The 18,775-nt window shown below is 49.7% G+C and overlaps 7 protein-coding genes across 7 annotated transcripts; all 7 read left to right on the top strand.

Annotated features, from left to right (window-relative positions):
- Positions 1-102: 102 nt before the first annotated feature.
- On the top strand, positions 103-3,992 carry F5J12DRAFT_781863 (uncharacterized protein; the record flags this gene model as incomplete). The annotated part of the gene is made up of 11 exons (XM_051742633.1): positions 103-205; positions 261-471; positions 567-591; positions 642-983; positions 1,022-1,267; positions 1,337-1,457; positions 1,505-2,898; positions 3,044-3,303; positions 3,407-3,520; positions 3,673-3,746; positions 3,796-3,992. The coding sequence occupies 11 exons, from the start codon at positions 103-105 to the stop codon at positions 3,990-3,992; spliced, it is 3,087 nt and encodes a 1,028-aa protein (XP_051601490.1).
- Positions 3,993-8,341: 4,349 nt separating this feature from the next.
- F5J12DRAFT_891390 (uncharacterized protein) lies at positions 8,342-8,961 on the top strand (the record flags this gene model as incomplete). The annotated part of the gene is made up of 4 exons (XM_051747483.1): positions 8,342-8,497; positions 8,553-8,698; positions 8,761-8,821; positions 8,884-8,961. 4 exons carry the CDS (start codon positions 8,342-8,344, stop codon positions 8,959-8,961), a joined length of 441 nt encoding a protein of 146 aa, XP_051601489.1.
- Positions 8,962-8,971: 10 nt separating this feature from the next.
- F5J12DRAFT_822335 (uncharacterized protein) lies at positions 8,972-9,951 on the top strand. The gene has a single exon (XM_051745350.1). The coding sequence runs from the start codon at positions 9,360-9,362 to the stop codon at positions 9,762-9,764; it is 405 nt and encodes a 134-aa protein (XP_051601488.1). The 5' UTR covers positions 8,972-9,359; the 3' UTR covers positions 9,765-9,951.
- A 1,001-nt stretch (positions 9,952-10,952) lies between these two features.
- On the top strand, positions 10,953-11,497 carry F5J12DRAFT_912276 (small heat shock protein; the record flags this gene model as incomplete). The annotated part of the gene is made up of 2 exons (XM_051749060.1): positions 10,953-11,077; positions 11,131-11,497. 2 exons carry the CDS (start codon positions 10,953-10,955, stop codon positions 11,495-11,497), a joined length of 492 nt encoding a protein of 163 aa, XP_051601487.1.
- A 441-nt stretch (positions 11,498-11,938) lies between these two features.
- F5J12DRAFT_891388 (small heat shock protein) lies at positions 11,939-12,519 on the top strand (the record flags this gene model as incomplete). Its single annotated transcript, XM_051747482.1, has 3 exons — positions 11,939-12,081; positions 12,139-12,355; positions 12,418-12,519. 3 exons carry the CDS (start codon positions 11,939-11,941, stop codon positions 12,517-12,519), a joined length of 462 nt encoding a protein of 153 aa, XP_051601486.1.
- A 596-nt stretch (positions 12,520-13,115) lies between these two features.
- On the top strand, positions 13,116-14,207 carry F5J12DRAFT_569298 (uncharacterized protein). The gene is made up of 3 exons (XM_051740100.1): positions 13,116-13,507; positions 13,573-13,709; positions 13,777-14,207. The coding sequence occupies exons 1-3, from the start codon at positions 13,238-13,240 to the stop codon at positions 13,991-13,993; spliced, it is 624 nt and encodes a 207-aa protein (XP_051601485.1). The 5' UTR covers positions 13,116-13,237; the 3' UTR covers positions 13,994-14,207.
- Positions 14,208-15,715: 1,508 nt separating this feature from the next.
- On the top strand, positions 15,716-16,903 carry F5J12DRAFT_904963 (Alpha/Beta hydrolase protein; the record flags this gene model as incomplete). Its single annotated transcript, XM_051748602.1, has 8 exons — positions 15,716-15,743; positions 15,812-15,838; positions 15,903-16,024; positions 16,086-16,121; positions 16,181-16,234; positions 16,286-16,421; positions 16,493-16,584; positions 16,646-16,903. 8 exons carry the CDS (start codon positions 15,716-15,718, stop codon positions 16,901-16,903), a joined length of 753 nt encoding a protein of 250 aa, XP_051601484.1.
- Between the last annotated feature and the right edge of the window lie 1,872 nt (positions 16,904-18,775).

Raw genomic sequence — 18,775 nt, 5'->3', positions numbered from 1 at the left:
TACGGGGGTGCTATTATCATTATAGTAGCCCACACGAGACTGAAGCGCTGAAATGCGGTATTCTGGGCGGCTGATAAGCTCTAGCTCCATCATCCACCGGTCATGGCCCTCACCCATGCTGGTATAGTCCATCAACCTCGGGGGCAATCCACTTTGGCATATCTTCCAGTCGAGGAGGTTATCATCAAGGCATGGGTCGTCGACGGTATGTTTCGCTCACCGTTTCTTCCAAATTATACCAACTTGTCCATTGCGAGTAGTTCTAACTCAAGTTTTCAAGAACGAATCAGAGAGCCCTACCGCTAGGGCGAAGTACGTCTTCCCGCTGCTGGAACGATCGGCTGTCTGTGCCTTTGAGCTTCAACATGCCGACGGGCGCCTGATTGTTGGCTCCGTGAAAGAAAGTGAAATGCAGAACAAGCGTTTGAAACAGCAGTCGCATCGAGAAGAACCGCTGCACTGGTGGAACGCGTAACGGACGATAGTCAGTCGGTGTATCACTCATAGGCATCTCACTCTCAACCCGCTACAGTCTTCGCAATATCAGTGGGCTCTATTCCTGCCAGGAAACAAGTTACCACCCAAATCACGGTGAGTTCTTCGTGGATTTCTGAGCTGCGTCTGAGCCATTTGCCTTTAAGTTTATCATGGACCTGCTTGACGAAGGTCTCCGGGATCACGTGCGCCTCCAACTTCCCTTGACCATCTTTAATCAATATGGCCCTCTGCCAGCAGCGATGGTTGGTGCTGCTTCAGCATCAAACACCACCCGCATCGACGTCAACGTCTATGTTCAAATGAGTGATACCATCCATGCCATACGCAGCGTAAACCATCCTATCAAAGTGCCACAGCACAACACACACAATGAGCGCAAGTCCCAGCGGATGTCTGCGTCTTGGGCGTCACAGGCCCTCGTACCAGGAGATTTTGTCCTTACCATATACACCGACGGGCTCGACAAACCGAGATGCTTTGCAGAGGTAGACGCCGAATCCCAGATGGGACGATTGGCATGCAGCTCACCCTCGTTCCTTCCCTCAACGCGCTACGTAGTTCATCACAAGAATACATATTCGTCATCGACATATCATACAGTATGGCTGGCCTGCGACTCGAAACCGCAAAGCATACAATGTCAATGCTCCTACGTTTCATGCCAAGCACTCAAACTATTTTCAATATCTTATGCTTCTCTTCTAACGTGCGGTCGCTCTGCGGCTGGACCACATCTCGTGACTTCGGCCAAGATTCCCTTCGTGGCGCCGTGAGCTAACATCTCTACAGCCGCTGGTATTTTCCAAACGAAGAGCGAGTTTAGGTTGCACACGTGCAGGCGCTCACGGTTGACGTCGGTGGTACAGAGATTACCAACGCGTTGGAAGCTGCAGTAAGCAGTCGACGGCACGATCGACCGACCGCAATTTTCCTTTTGACGGATAGCGAGGTATACGCGGGTGCACTTTGCAGTCCAGTCTTGACATAGATTAAATCGATGTTATAGGACATTGGTGGCCTTATGGGGGTGTTGTAGCCGATGCTGTCGAGAATGCTGGCCCAGACGCCCCCCTACGTGTATTTGTACTCGGCATTGGGTCCCTGTCGTCTGAAGTATGCGAAGGAATCGCCCGTGCTAGGAATGGAGAGTGCCTATTGGCAGCTACACATGAAAGCATCCTCGGAAAGTGTGCCCGCCTATTTAACGCAGCACGGACAAGGAAAATTGAGAATATCAAAGTGGATTGGGGTGTTCAGCCTACATCCAGAGCCGCCCAGCCGAAAAAGTCACAGCTCGTTAACTCCGTGGGGATGCTTGTGCTGGAACCCCCACCAACTCTGCAGCAGGTTCCACATGCTCTGGTCAAGGTTTCGGCCGGGATTCGCTTTACTGTCTTTTCGATCATTTCTTCTAGGCGAATACCATCCTCGATCAAGCTCTTCACTAAGTTCCAGGGGGTAGAAGAACCTATGGAATGGATCGTTCCAGTTACGGACGTCAAACCCTTCAAAGACCCGAAATGCAAGATCCCCCTCATACATACCCTCGCGACACGCAAATTAATCACAGAACTCTGGGAGCGTAGAGCACCACTACCAGCCCTGGTTAATACTGCTGTGGCACCTGATGACGGAATCAGGAGGGCAGCGATTGTGAGGCTCGGGTTAGGGTACCAGCTTATAAGTCAGTACACATCTTTTGTGGCAGTGGATGTCGAGGACCAAGAGTCTGGGCGCATTAGTGGTCAAACCAGACGGGACACAGGAAGGACCAAAACGACGCGGCAACTACACTCGTCATTACCACCACAAGTTGATGGGAACCAAGATGCTGATCAAGATGAGGATGATGGCATATTAGGCACTCTCCTCAACGATCTTACTTCGGCGTTCTCATTCGTTTCCGGTGTGCTCGGTGCTCCCGTATCTGATCCAAGGTCGACCTCGGATGGCGAGCCCGAGAATATTCCTGGGGCATATGTGGATTCCGAATCTGGTCCGGACGATAGACGTCCGCGCGGTCGCTGCCCTAGAAGCGTGGGACAAAGTATCCCTCGTCGTGATAGCACAGGCTTGTTCTCGTCACTAAGTTCGCTTAGAACATCGTGCACTTCCTGCTGGACGTTATCTCAGTCACCGAGTCCTGATGATCCAATCGCCCGTGCCCCTTCTCCCAAGTTCGTCTGCGCGACTGGGGTCCCATGTATACCATATGCAGCTACCCCGCAGGCCTCGCTTCCCCCAATCGGCTGTGGCCCCAGCGGCATGGACGAACACTGGAGCAGTGACCCATATATACCACATGCAGCTACCCCGCAGGCCTCGTTTCCCCTTGGCTGTCTCCCTCCCAGTGGCATGACCGAACACTGGGGCAGGACGAACACTGGAGCAGGGGCCCAGGTATACCACATGCAGCTACGCAGGAGGCCTCGTTTCCTCCAGTCAGCTGTCCCCCCCCCCCCCCCCCCCCCCCCCCCCCCCCCCTGGTGGCATGAAAGAACACTGGAGCAGAGACCCATGGATACCGCATGCAGCTACCCCGCAGGCCTCGTCTTCTCCGGTCGACCCCAGTGGCGTGAACGAACACAGGAGCAGGGACCCATGTATACTACGCGAGGCTACCCCGCAGGCCTCATTTTCGTCGGACGCGTCATCTGCAGGCCCGCCGACCGTTTCAGCGGAAGCATATCAAGTTTCCCAACTTATCGATTTTGATGGCTGGTTCTATCCTAGTGCTGAATTGGCTCGGATTGTGGGATCTGAAATACTACAGAAGGGGGATGAGCTCAGGGTTGATGGGAGGTTGTGAGCTACATTGGTAGCTGTGGCGTATTTGAAGAAGCACCTGGAGAAGGAACCGTACTTACTCGATACAATCTTTGAGAAAACTGGAGATTTTGTCCGGAAGACGCAAGCAAGGGAACGGGGCAACTTGCAGGGGGATTTTGAGGACATGGTTAGACATGTGTCAAAGTTGCTTGAGGAGGAACAAGGAATTGATCAGTGAAGCTGTTTGGAGCTCGTGAGTCTTCTACGTAGTAATTCTCACACAAGCAGTTGTTGTATCTCCGCTCGCTTTCGAGGTGTAGGTTACAAGCTGTAAAGCAAAACAGAGTGTGCAGACAAGACGAGCATCAGGACCGTGAGCTCAACTTGGTATCATTTATTTCCTAGCTACACGCTGACCATCCTTCCCACTGTGGGGGGTACCTCGCCCGACTATAACCAAGTGTTCAGTGCGATGCAACGTACGCCCATTCGTGCCCTGAGCCGCATTATTACGCTTGCGACTCTCAGAACAGCGATATTCTCGGCGAAGCACGATACACACGTTTCTCCACGATAATTGGCATAACGAACATTTGGAGCCTGTACATTCTACCCATGACCCGTTAGGTCATGAGAGCAATTTCATATTCAAATACCACCGAGGAATCAATGCTAAGACTCAGAATCACCTATATGACGAATTTATGATTTACTTAGCAAAGTAATTGTGGATTCTCGGCGGAGTGTGATACATACGTGTCTCCACAATAATTAGCACGACAAACTGACGAAAACTTGTGAACTCCACCGTTGACCAGGTCATGAGGGCACTTTCATATTTGAATCTTGCGGGAACCGATCAGACGAAGGCGCAAAATCAGTCCTAGATTCAGTGTAACCAAACCGCAGTAGTGGATTGTGTTCATGTGGTGCTGTTGAAGCGAAGAATCAGAATAGGCTGGCACTTTGCTGTCCGCCGAGCATATAGCCTGCTAAAGCAAGGAAACCAAACATCATTTACACAAAGATCTTCCCAGCTAGCATAGAGGTTAATTTTTCTGCAGTGTCCTTGAGGATCGATAGGCCATACAATGAGTCGGACTTGAAGAATGAAGCTTGAATGCGCACAGGTCTTGGAGACTTGAGGGCATCAAGCTTCAAGCATGTGTTTGTTCCTGTATACGTTTTGCGCACGTGTCGGCACGAAGCAAACACCAGGTGACCTTCCTTTCGCAGTGCAAGGTAAGCGTTCAATAGCATGGGTACGAAATATTAATAGCCATATCGTATAACGGCCATTCTTCGATATGCATATACTACAGGCCCCAAATCTCGAATGATGCGCCCGCTTTGAGCGATGGCATAGAAGGTGCCGAATAACGACCTTTCAGCGGTGTCTGCATTCATTCTTTCATTCATCCTGTTGGAGCGAATCTGACAATTCAGGGCACTGTGGGTGGGTACTTTTTGCCAGTGGAGCATCGCTTAGAACCCACCTTTGGAGGGGGATTACTTCCTAGGCATTGGACGCTATTGTTATCTCAAATGTGATCTCCCCTTCAACCGATTGTAAACCTTCCTATTCACAGAAACCATTCAAAAATTGATGAATGCCCGACCAAGCATGGAGAACTTGGTGCCTAACATTCGCACCCGATGTCATCGACTCATTTGCGGGAGCGTAAACATTCCTGTTTTGGTGATGTTCTAGGGCCGTTAGATCGCCACCTCCGAGATCGAGAAGTCACCTGGTTTACTGGGATGTAATTGCCCCTGTAGGTATGGAACGTGCATGACCATTCGAACCATCGGCGCTCTGATAAATTTGTCATACAGCTCAGTTTGAAGGGATAAAAGGGCATCAGTATTCGCCACTGGGTTTCCCCAATTCCTGCGCCTTCTCATCCATATCATGTCTAACAAGCTCGGTGTAAATATCGCTTCATATGTCATCCGCACCTTTGATGGCAGAGTCCTTGCCTATGGCCCTACTGACGGAGGGAGAGGCACCATCCCTCCCCCTCCCAAACCTGTTATCGCATATCTTGCGGGATCTGTCCAACCTCAGCAGGTGGGTGTAATCATGAGCCCGCTTCGCGATGAACTTAACATCGTACATCCGGAAGTTTGATATTGGTCAAGTAGAGCAGGACAGCAACCGCTACTACATCAACTACCTCATTGAGCGTGATAACCTGCTTTACGAGCAGGTTACAGCCCCCCAGAAATGGATCATCACCTTAGTTCCCAAGCCCGGCCGCGTTGTGTTCACGTATGTGGTCAGGTTGCTATCCGATCCTAATGAGAGGCTTGATACAACTCCTTCACATATAGCATAGCAAAGGAAGGTGGGACAGACCAGTGGGTTGCGCCCCCCGCCGGCGAAGAGGGTCAGGTAGGACTTCTAAATTCTTTCATCCTGTGCATTTTCCATTGACGGGCCTGTTTTCGTTTTAGATCCGTGTTGCGACAATCGATTCTGGACTCGACCCGAACGCGTTGTTCGAATTAGCTCCAGCTGTACTGAAATCCTCTTAAGCAAGCGTATCACGTCACGTCGTGTTTTGAAGTGGCAGAGTTGTATGAATACTGCCAAGATAGGATGTGTTAGTATGTACCGGAAAATCCAAATCTGTTGTGTTGTGGTACTTCAACTTGACCCTTGGAGGTCGTCGCATAGTGACGAGCAAACAGTTACACATTCAAGATCACCCTAGAGGTCAATCTTTTCCCGTAGACCATAAAAGAAATCGGATGCGAAATATTTCTTTTCGAAGTGCCGTACGCTGGAGAATGCCCAGAACATCATGGCAACGGAATTCTTAGTCGAAGTGCAGAGACACATAACGAACCTTGCTGAATGCCGAAGGAAGCCCACTAAAGACCGGGGTGTTTCACGGAATGAGATCCCTTGTAGTTGAAGTGCAAAGCTCCGGGGCTACAATTGCCTTCAATAACATATTCGGATTGTCGACGTCCTGTTTTGAGCGATCCCAGAAATGGTAAGTGAACAGACTGCTGTTTGAGTTGCCGGTGGCCCGTCCCTCCACAGAACATGAGTGCCGTCAGTTTTTCTAGGGAAGAGGACAACGTGATCAGAGGGCAACAAGGCTCTGAATATTTAGACTCCATTGAGACTATGCAATACGAAGTGTGCGGCGTCCACACCAGCGACGACAGTAAGGCTGCGCCAATGGCAAGTACAGCAAAGGATGTGGTGAAGAAGTGAGACTGCGGGAGGACAATCAGTCACGCAACAGATGGGCCGTGCCACAAGCTAAGCGTCAGAGCACGCCTTACTGTGTGAAGAATTTGTCATTTGCTTAGGGAAGCAATCGTGCTCGAGATTTTCGGCGGAGCGTGATAATAATTGGTACAATAAAGGTTTGAACACCGTGGATTCCATCATCTAGTCATGAAAGCACCTTCACAATCAGGTACTATTCAATTAGAACGGGCACTGATGGAATGTTCTGTGCGAACCGAGGAAGTATGTACATACCAAGATGGACTAATCATTATGGCAAGGACAACATCTTGAGTTGACTGGCATATTGCAATTGTGGAAACCGGAGATCCGGCGAAGGCGCAAAACCAGTCCTAGATTGGGTGTAACCAAATTGTACTGGACAATTTTATGCTCAAACCGTGGCCATTGTGCAAGTTGTGGGTTCTAGCGTCATTGGAGCGAGGATTTAGGATAGGTTCAGTGGCACCGTGCTCGGGGATTGCTGAAGACGGCACTGAACATGTGGCTTGCGAAAGCACGAAGGACAAAATTATTTGTGTCATTCACCCAGAAGCCTTCCGACTGGCACCGGAGGTTGGCTTTTCTCGGTTCTCCACGGCGGCAGTACCCTTGGAGGAAGAATGGCCCATATACTGAGTCGGACTTGGATGGAGACTATCCAAACGGCCGCGCCGGGTCCGCGACCTGAGTGGTACGTGTCGCGGAGACTTGGAGGTACGCTTACCTCTACGAAACAACCATATCGTACATCAGTAAAGCTAAGCGTTCAAAAACCTGGGTTTTCAAGTGCTTAATGTTCGCCAGTGTTTGCCGAGCATTCAAAAACTGTCTAATGTGCATGCTGTAATTTGGCTGAATTTACTGATGTATGACGGCCAGATCCCGGCCCAATGTCACACGCCAGTGACATATGTAGGGTGATACTCACAGTTGCGCCGGGTTGCAAGCGAACGTGGAGTCTTTGGGAACTTGTACAAAGTTCCTTGGAAACTTGTGATTGTGTTATGCGTTCAGATGTGCCAAATGGCAAAAATCCAGCAGGTAAGAATAGAGCAATTAATCGACATTCGGTATCATTTGGACAGTCCAGGCTGCGAGTCCAATATTGTCGAACGTTTGCTTTCACATGACCAAGTTGATGCGACGGCGTTAGCTGTCGCCAGAGCACCGGGTTTGACTTCCCAGGTGGCTACAATGTTCCAAGTGACTACACGCTACAGTGAAAGAAGCTCGACGATTAACTCGGCACGCAAACCACATGATCACTGGTGGCCCCGGATTGCCCTTGGACTTATGGTAAGACCACCCTCAGACAAGTTGACCATTTTCAAAGCTGTACTTGCAATGGAGCATCACGTTTACTGAGGAAACCAGACTTTTCCAGAAGATGGACATTCCCTTCAACGTCATGCGAACTTTCATCTGTCTATACTTCTTGCAGGTTGGAGACTTGGAATGCTCCCCCCCCCTAGAAAAAAAACTGCTCAATGCCAAATCAGGCCCGGAGAAGCTTACAGCCTAACGTCCTCGCCAGTTGACTGTAAGGGTATAGTTATTATCTACTGATCTCCCATTCGAGAGAGCGCAAACCCCCTGCCTGTGGAGTAATGTGGGTTTCCGAGAGCATGCCTCGTGCCTTCTAGGGTTGCCGCTGCATCACCGCTGTCTAAGCTGAATGGCGATTGTCCCTAGAGGGGTAGACCATTCATGACGATTTGAAGCGTGAGTGCTCTAAAAAATATTTCATACAGTTCATCAAAGGATAAAAGGGCATCAGTACTCGCCGTCATATTTCCTCAACTCCTGTGTCTTCTCATTGATATCATGTCTGACAGGCCCAGTGTAAATACTGCTTCATATGCCATCCACACCTTGGACCGCAGAGTCCTTGCCTATGGCCCCCCCGACAGAGTCAAAGACACCGTCCCACCCCCTGCCCAACCTGTTGTCGCATATCTAGAAGCTATCCAGCCTCAGCGGGTGGGTGTAATCCCGAGTTTGCCATGCAGTGAACCTAACGTTGTGCATCCGGAAGTTCGAAATTAGTCAAGTAGAGCAGGACGAGAACCGCTACTACATCAACTACCTTATCGAGTGCAATAACCTTCTTTACGAACAGGTTACAGCCCCCCAGAAATGGATCATCACTTTCGTTCCCCAGCCTGGCCGCATTGTGTTCACGTAGGTGGTCAGGTTACTGTCAAGTCCCAATAGAAGGCTTGATACAACTCCTCCCCATGTAGCATAGCAAAGGAAGACGGAAAGGAGCAGTGGGTCGCACCCCCGGCTGGTGAGCAGGGTCAGGTAGGACTTCTAAATCCTTTCATCCAATGGATCTTGCATCGACGAGCCTGGTTTTGCTTTAGATCCGTGTTGCTACAATCAATACCGAACTCGACCCCAACGCTTTGTTCGAATTAAGTCCATTGACCCAACTCTCTTAAGCGAGCGTACCGTGTCACGTCGTGTTTTGAGTAGCAAAGTTGACTGCTAAGATAAGATGCGTTGGCCTGTATGTACCGGAAAATTCAGATCCGCAGTGTTGTGGTACTTCAACCTGACCCTTGAAAGTTAGAACGGAAGTCGGTCATATGTACTGACTCACCCCATCGACTATCCCAGGGCGGCGCGGGCATCTTGATGGCTACAACGTGTTAGGAGTCGATTCCTAAAATGGAGGCTACCTTGGCTGACGTTTCTGACTCGGGCTGTTTGCGGCCCTTATGTTCTCTTGGCCTAGAAGTGATGGCTTTCTTCCTTTTCGGGCCATAGCGCAGACCAACTCTCCAGTGCACTACAGAACACCTTCCAATCTCAAACGTTTCTGTCGTACTTGCCAGACATGACTGGTGGCCTGCGACTACTACGGTCTCTGCAGCATTTCTATGGGCTCACCCTGGTGGACCTGTTGTGTTCTTGTTTCCTACGATCTTGGAGTTATCCAACAACCGTGAAAGGTGTGTCTGAATTGAAAGACTGCTCAGCTCTAGCCCAAAGCCATGAGGACTCCGAACGCCATTTTGAAAGTTGTATGCAATTATATACAAACCTTCATTCATCCTATTGGAGAAGATTCGGCACTGGGACCGTGCAGAGCGAGGACATGGTTGGGAGTCCGGAGAACATCCGTTCAGAGCATGGAACGCCGACTCGTGCCATCCAGGACCTCATCGCCTACCCTACTAGTTCAGTCTGGCAGGGTGAATGGAAGCTCCTTGAACGTCGTGGAATAGATTATTATGCATAACGGACCATTCGCAGTCACCGGTGATATGAGGATTGCTGCCATAGCTCAGCTTGACGGAAGGGCCATGGCTTATAATTATCCGCCCCATTCCAAGCCTGTTTACGCGCTCCCTTCAGCTTTCGCACCACAGCCGGTGATGCAAAAGTGGATTTCCCGTTACAGAACCGACGTCTAACACTTTTCCGAACCCGCAGCAAGGAGCAAGGTCGATATTTACTAATGTCGACAACCTCATTGAACCTGAAGGCCATGTTTTTGATGGCCTCCTGTCTCCATTCAAGTGGGCCATGTGATGGACCACTTCTTCCCCGTATATGTCTCCATGACATGTTCGTAGTTGTCAAGCCGTCGGCAGATACCGATGGAAGGCCTCACCCAAGACTTGCACTACGGTCTCGAGGGAGAAGAAAGATAAGCAGATTACGTGGACCGTCGTGTCGGAAGGAGAAGTATCGTCAGATAGAGCCCATAAGAGCTCCTCCTGACTTTCCCATCGACACTATTGCTCAAACTGACGATTAAGCTTTGACGGTCGCAAGACAGAGTGGGTATGATGCTTTGAAGGATGTCACGCTGCGTTTCGAAATGGGCTGCATGGCTTGTTAGACTTGAAGCGTATTAATATCGGAAAATCCGAATACCTTGTGTTGTAGTGATTTTTCTACCTTTTCACGGAATAGTTTCCGACCGTTGGTGACCGCCGCCGGTGGCACTAACTATCTCAGACCATGCTTCGTGCATATAAATCTTTGCAGGATATGGCAACATTTTCAACATGCGCCAAACGCCTCAATCATAGAAATATGACTTCCCAAAGACCAATGTCTGGTAAACAGGTGCCAGACAGACATCCTGCCTACCCCTATTCCCCGGTAGATGTTGCCTGTGCACTGCCACCGTGTTAATGACGACACGGAGTTCGGGTGCGAGAAGCGAGATCGGCGGCTCGGGATCAAACAAAGTCCGCGGGATCTACAGGGGTGCTACACAACTCCCTTCCCGACCGACTCTGGCCAGCCTTTAGTGGAATCACGTCTACTCGAATGGGAACGAGAGCTCCTCGGGATGCGTGGCGGTGATCGTCGATGAGCTCCGCCGTGCCTGGGTTCACCCCGGACAGAAAACATATAAAAGGGGGGCGAAGAAGGGACCATGGAGGTGTCTTCAACTCTTCCCTCGATCTCTACCATGTCCAACTTGTCGTCTGTCCTGCGCTTTTACTACGACCCCATCACCGAGGTCGAACGCGTCATGGAAGAGGCTCTCACTGCCTCTGCTGGCATCAGTGACCGTCCCTCCGTCATCCGTCCCAGGTATGTAAGCACGTGTATGCGTCATAACCATAACCGTAATGGACCGTTTGCAGGATGGACATGCACGAGAACTCCGATACCAACACGGTGGTCATGGTGTTCGAGCTTCCTGGGTTGAAGCCCAAGGACGTTGTCATCGACGTGCAACAGAACCGCTTGGTCGTCTCGGGCGAGTTCACAAGGTCGGCGTCCCTCGACGAGTCTGGATATGTCCTCCGCGAACGCCGTATGGGCAAGTTCTTCCGCGCTCTCCAGATTTCTGCCGGCGTCAAGGTAGCCATTTCCGAGTTCAATGATGCATTGATGACAGGAGCTTTCCAGCCAGAGGAGGTGACCGCGCACATGGAAGATGGCCTCTTAATGGTCACATACCCCAAGATCCCTTTGGAACAGCATGCTCATCGCATCACCATCACATAGACGGTCATAAGTACGAAGAAGGACTCGGACTCTATTGTTACTGTGGTTTCGGTACCTGTGGACATTAACGAGTGGGCCTTTGTTTGTACAGTAGATTCAGCGGTTTATTGTATCGGACTAGTATTTTCGCATTCAAAGATGGATTATCCCGGCTGACTTGGAGATTTCTCGAAATTTCGAGTACCTTAGGGGATTCCCTTCCCTGGTGGGTAACAAACAAATACCAACAGTCGCGCTTGCCAAAACGGGACCTCAACACCAACTAGAATTTTCCTGAATCTATGCGGAAAAACGGGGCCCACCATCGAGAAGATTCGGGATAATGGACAGTGAACCAGTATATAAGGTGAGCGCGAGGAGCCCAGTTCTTGCCGTGAACGACCTTTGCAACTTCAAAACAACCAAGCCCTTGCTTCGAGAAACACTCGCAACACTCGTAACATGTCTTCTATCATGCGCTTCTACTACGACCCCTTCGCCGAGGTCGATCGTTTGTTTGACGACGCCTTTGCTGCTCGTTTCACACCCTCCTCGGCCGTAACTCAGAAGAGTAATAATAACAGGCAGACAGCATTCCGTCCGAGGTATGCATGCACGTTTTACATTGTAATTTGAATGGAAATCCTAATGAACTTTTACAGGGTGGACCTCCACGAGAACCAGGAAACCAACACGGTTACTGCGACCGTTGAGTTGCCTGGACTGAAATCCGACGACGTCTCTATCGAGGTCCACCAGAACCGCTTGACGGTCTCGGGCGAGTTCAAAACGGAGTCTCGCGAAGAATCTGGATACGTTGTCCGCGAGCGCCGTCAGGGGAAGTTCGCTCGTACGCTTCAGCTGCCCTCCGGTGTCAAGGTAAGGTTTCCACTTGTGCATCTGTTCACGTGAATGAGCTTGCTGACACGGATGTTCTTTAGCATGAGGATGTGAAGGCCAGGATGGAGGACGGTCTGTTGACAGTCACCTTCCCGAAGCTTACCCCAGAACAGCAGTCTCACCGTATCTCCATCTCTTCATAAACAGCTTCGGGTCACGGATGTGAATTGGTTTTTGATAATTGAGTTTATCGATCATCACACGTTGTGCTAGTTGTATAATATCCATTTATTGTCTTTACTATCATTCCTCCTACGATAATGAGAATTGTACTCGCTCTGTGTTTGGAGATAAAGCAATCAATGAACCTGGAGCTCTGCAACTTGCGGTGCCCGGAGCTGTGTTCCGGTTCCGACACGAACGATTCGAAGCTTGTATCAGGCTATCCACTTGACGGAAACTTTCTCCTCTAGGTTTTCGTCTTCGCGACGCTCTGATGGGGAACACACTGACTTCCAAACACAGACGAACCCTGCATCATGATAATAGAGAACACGCACTACGTCACACAATCCACATGCAGGGAGTCCTCTAGATATCCAATCCTGTCCGGCCTTGCACATACGACGAATCCCAGCACCATTGGGGCCGCTGTGAGTTCTAGTCTCAAACCTTTCTCCTCGAGTTTTTAATTCCGGATCCAGCAGTAGACTGCCTTCTACCCAACATACAGTAACTGCTGATCCCGCCGTTTGGGCTTATGCATCGATACTTCACTCTCAGAGTTTATCACTACCAGAGATATTTTTGCTATCACAGTCATCTGGTCGTCTTCCATGCAACGAGGCTGCACTAGTCACCTTCGACCCTAGTCTGGAAACGGTGAATTTGACGACTTGACCGATCAACGGAGGCGTTCCGATGGCTTGTTCATCGGTGTCTCCCGGGGGACCCTTGATGTCTTCAGATAATAAGAGGCGGTTGGACCTGCTGCTGCATCCCAAAGTCAAACCTTTCGGTTCTCCTTCCAGCATGCCTCACACCCTCCACCCCACTGGGAACAATGAATACACCATTCGCACTCTCGACGGCAGAAACCTAGGTTTGCCGTTCATCATCCAACCTGGCATAATTGTCGTCCCTATTCCCGTCCCCATCGTTGCCCTTCCTGAAGGGTTACAACCTCAACGGGTAGGTATCTTCCCATTCTCCCATATCCGAAGCTTCCATAGTGAAGGTAATCGCGCTGCCAACAGTTCCAGGTTGAGAACCTAGGAGAGAACATATACAGGATTGGAGACGCCGTGGACTTCCGTAGCCGTCTCTTCAGTTACCCTGAGGTAACTCCTGAGAGATGGATCATCACCTTCAGGCCCAACCACGACGCGTACACGTGAGTTATTTAACATCTTCAGATGATTTGTACCAAGCAATCTAATGTGACTCCCCGTTCGCATCAGGATCGAGACCGAGAATTCAGGTGCTGCATGGGTTGCTCCCCCTCTTGGTCAATTGGATTGTCAGGTAATGCCTTCTGGTTTGAATTGCTTGGGCCTTGTGTTCTTTATACGCATCATTCGTTCTAGATCCTTGTCGAACAAGTGCCCGTTGGACTGTCTGACCCTCCAACCTACCCGTCGAATGCATTGTTCAGGTTTGAGCCAGTTGCCTAAATAATTTCTTCATGCAACGATGAAGTGATACGTTGGCGTATGTAGTGTGTTTCGTATATCATGCAAACTGTGATCCTTCGTGTGTACTTGTGTCGTGTAACCTTAAATCAGTATCGGTGGCTATTTTTGGATCCTGTTGATCTAGAACTATTAGTGATGCGAAGTGGTGTTTCAGAAGTTGTTCGTTGTCAACCGAGCGGGCACTGGTACATCGTCCGGATGTATTACCGTCTTGTTTGGGTAAGCGGAATCGCGGTTATGATTCGGCACGCAATGTTTCAACAAAATCAAGGAGAGTAGGCCATTGTATGCGCTCTCCCTTAAGTGGTGTTCAGCGGCACATCCATTCGTGGTGAATACTAAACAATTACACAGTTTAGTCTGGGACTCTGAAACGCCAACCAGGAAGTTCGTCGAATATATAGGGAGCGCCCACCAGCGGTTCCCTTTGAGGAAAGCCCGTTTTAACTTTGTTATGTAATTCTTTTTCTACTATGAGCTCGACTTGGAGCCCCGTCTGTCTACTGACTCGATCGACCGTGCCACAAATGTGCTGAATCTCATTCTCCTCACGTTTGTAGTCACCCTTAAGCTACATTTGATGCAGTAGTCTAATTCTGACAGGTGGCAAGAGAGTTGAGAGGTATTCTACCACATTTTCACCTCCTCGGTATCAAGACCGAGGGATCCAAGTCTTCACGGACTGCTTTGGAGAAGAGAGGAGAGCGTCAAGTCATTTCGGAGGCGCACCAGTACAAGAGTTCAACGTCGACGGTTCACGGTGCGTTTAACAGGATGACGTTAGACGTGCATCTCACAAAACTTTCGAAGGTGGTGACAGTCAAGACTTTGGTGTGGACTGGGAGGGGCGAATGAAGGTAAGTTCTACTGTTCCCTCGTAGTTTCTACTCTCCTGTGCGGGTTTCCTCTTGGTGCCGCTTGTTTAGCCATCGAATGTGCTGTTTTGTTTGGAGAAAGAATTTGACACCCTCTTCACAAGTGGTGGGTCACCTGGTAAGTTATCCGACAGTTTAAACGGACACCGGTTGCTTGTGAAAGGATACGGGCAGTGAAACCGCAGGCAACCATCTGCTGCGAAACCGGTGAGCTGAAAATACATCTCGTTTTGGGAAAGAACAAGGTGACTTAACAAGTCTGGAGACTGTGCGACCATTTGTCATTCCCGCTCTGATGCGCAGTCATAATTCTTTAGATAACTCCCACGGAAGACTGGAGGGTGACTTGTGCGCGTCCCGCCCTTCCATCGGGATTCTACAAGATAGAAACTTTCCACTGTCATCACTTGCGTGATACGATTCCTATGCACGTGGGATTGTTCTCCTTCCTATAGTATTCTGTGGCCTTGCATTTCTATGCAGATGCCGCTACCTTCAACGGTTGCCGGCGGGGCTTGCACTGCTAACATCATATTCTCTGACAAGACAGCCCCCATCACATTAGTCTACCATGATTTGCTTTTTACAATGTAATCAGCACCATTACGCCATGTTTCGAGAGGCTCCAACAGGTTCCGGGATATTATCAAGTCCATGGGAGTAATAAGCGCTTCGTCAGTGGCGGCTGCTTATAGAGCTGCCGATAGGTATACGTGGATAAATGTACTCAGGAATATACATAGAACACCACTCCCGAAATTGTATATAAGGGGCCCGGGAGGCTTATAAGGTAATACGTTTATCTTTTCCTGCATTTGCCGAAGTGCAAGATGTCGTTGTGCCCAGACTGCATTAAGGGTGAGTAATCGCATCCAGTACCTGAGATAACCAGGTGAGCCTGAGCGCTAATATAATCATTCTGCCAGGTATTCGTCACGAGGGGACTCCAGAAGGTTCGTTCGTTGACCGAGTTCCAGCTATCAGAGCGCCTAAGGTAACACACTATCCCCAACCCAGGCAAGATCGAGGAGATAGGAGGTGTGAGATGCTATGTTGGTACACCTTCCGGCGAATACAACGAGGAGAAGGCCGTCCTCTTTCTCCCGGACGTCTTTGGTATTGACTTCGTCAACGCTCAGGTAGGATCAAGCACCTCATCTGTTGGGTTGGTTAGAAAGCAGAGATACTCACTATGGATAGCTCCTCGTGGACGATTTTGCCAGAAACGGATTCAAGGTGAGGATCCAGCCGTGGTTCTCCTTCCACAAAGTTTGATCACGCAATAAACCCACAAGACCATCGCGATCGATTACCTTAATGGTGATCCGCTCCCTCAGGACGCCTTCAGCGTACGTATTGTACGCAGTGAAGGTGATTCAGTGTCCTTGACTACCTTGCAGGGCGGCAAATATGATATTAATGCCTGGTTCGCTAATCACGGAAACGATGTGACCCGGCCCCACATCGACAAGGTCGTTGCTGTGCTCAGGGAACAGGGCGTGAAGGACTTTGGTTCTGCTGGTTACTGCTTTGGTGGTGGGTCCTTCATTTACTGAGACGAACAGAAACAGAAACCGATCTCAATGTCATTGATGTGAACGCCACAGCGCGGTACAGTTTTGACCTCGCATTTGAGAACATCGCGAAGGTCACTGTCGTTTCTCACCCTTCGCTTCTCAAAGTTCCCGAGGATCTTGAGGTAGCTGCGTTCAATCTGAGTTCCCTCGGGTTAACCTGACGTTCTGTCCTCTTACGCGCAGAAATACAAGAAGCTGTCCAGAGCTCCTCTCCTGATCAACTCCTGCACGTTTGACGCACCGTTCCCTAAGGAATCCCAAGCAGAAGCAGATAGGATCCTTGGCGACGGTGAGCAATTTACGGCAACCTACCGCCGAGAGTACTTCGAGGGATGCACACATGGCTTTGCTATTCGTGGTGATGTGTCCAAGCCGGAGGTTAAGGCGGGTAAGGAGGGCGCCTTCAAGGCTGCTGTGTTATTCTTTAAGAATCATTTGTAAGCGAGGGACTTCATGCTTGGTCATGGAGATCTTCGGAACGTGTAGAGATATGTTTTCTGTATTTTGAAATGTAAGTACTACGAAGAGTGTCCTGCCCTTCAGCCAACCTTCAGCTCGTAAATTTGAGGGACTTGTCTTACTGGAGATACATGACGTAAAACCGGTGGTCTCAAACTTGGTATCACGTGTGCTGGACAAGGCATAAATTGCTTTGATTTATGTAGGCAGCTGGAGGGGTCAAGCCCAGTACACCTATTAGGCAGGAAAGTGCGGTAAACCGTCCGCTCTGCCATACATTGCATGCATCAGTTAGTGCTACCGTACGAATTGAACTCAGTTCGAAGTGGTCCGAAGTGACCTCGCGATGTGGCGACTTTGGCAGACTTCGACTTTTTGAACTGGGACGAAGTGCACCTATATTCCCTGCGAATACATGGAGTGCCAGGGATGTGACCTAGACCCTCCAATAATTGCCAGCTGCCTGTGTGTGCTACTGAACAGCAATTCAATAATCTTGGGTTGAGAGGGTGCAAGCTGTCGTCATCAGACGGGGCCTGGCTCGACACGTTTGGGGTTGTGGGTGGTTGCTCGGGCTTACTGAAGCGCTGATAGTTGAGGGCTTCGGCCCCCGGCTGGTCAGATGTACTTGTAGGTGGACTACAGGTTCGGCCAGTTTTGCTTCCCTCTCAGGTTGATGATTTTAGGATGGAAACTCGTACGGCTCGTCACGGTTGATGGAGATTATATGCAGCATTGGAGGACGCTTTCTGTACCACCCATTTTTTCGATTGTCCTTTACACCCCGAGCATTCCCCGAGAGCAAAGGCGTTCGACACGCTCCCAGTACTGCATACAAGTATCCATCATTAATGGTGGGATACACGCCCAAGCCTTTTGGTTGTCACACGGCGGGACTTGCACAGGCCGCTGTAACAAGGCATCATATCTGCATATGAAATACCACCTCACACTTCTTTCTGATGGATTTCTGGGTCGGTTACCCTGCCCAGGCTGGTTGTTGATGAGCTGATAGTTGCTCGGAGTAACCTCGCTAACTTTTTCTACACCAGAACTAGTATACATAACTTGGTCATACACAGTCAACATACATACCAGTATCGCATTGATGATTTCGGTTTTGGTCAGCCCAGACTCGCAGATATGCATGTCGACCAGTGATAGCAACATGGCTTCGCTAAGTTCTGGCTGGGCCAGTGGCCCGGACGGCGCGCCGGGCCGCACCCAGATTTACCACTTCGTCCAACTCACGCATACTCACTTCGGTCGCACTTCGGCTATCGAAGTCGGGTCGAATTGCCCCATTATTTCACCTCGGTTCAGTTCAGTTCACCTCGCGACAACACTATTATCTTCACCTACTGATCTTGTGTCGCAAATTTATTTGGTCCATTGTCACGTGCCCCCATTGTAAGCAGCATGTAATGGACCACTTGCCATTTTATAATGGTCAGGTTTGGCTAGATTATAGCAAATATGTGATATTTTATCTAAGATATAGTGCAAATGTGTAAAATATTATGTAAAAATACCCATTTTTGGCAATCTTTCAATGACACATGGGTGGCATTGGCATGGCTTATAACGGAAGTGTGAACAGCCACCCTTAACATGTATTATAAGGTTCTTATCACATGCCCAAGTGCAAGATGTCGTTGTGCCCAGACTGCATCAAGGGTAAGTACCTGAGATAGCCTAGCGAGCTTGAGCATTACTCATCCTGCCAGGTGTTCGCCACGAGGGGACACAAGAAGGTTCGTTTTTTCACCAAGCTTCAATCATCAGGGCGTTTGACGTGACACGTTACTGCCAATCCAGGCAAGATCGAGTTCATAGGAGGTGTGAGATGCTACG

Source organism: Pisolithus orientalis (genome assembly GCF_024613125.1).
Source record: "Pisolithus orientalis strain OTSU chromosome Unknown F5J12scaffold_9, whole genome shotgun sequence".
Classification (NCBI taxonomy): Eukaryota; Fungi; Basidiomycota; class Agaricomycetes; order Boletales; family Pisolithaceae; genus Pisolithus; species Pisolithus orientalis.
The sequence above is the reverse complement of the archived record's forward strand: the minus strand, read 5'-3'. Positions and strand labels throughout refer to the sequence as shown.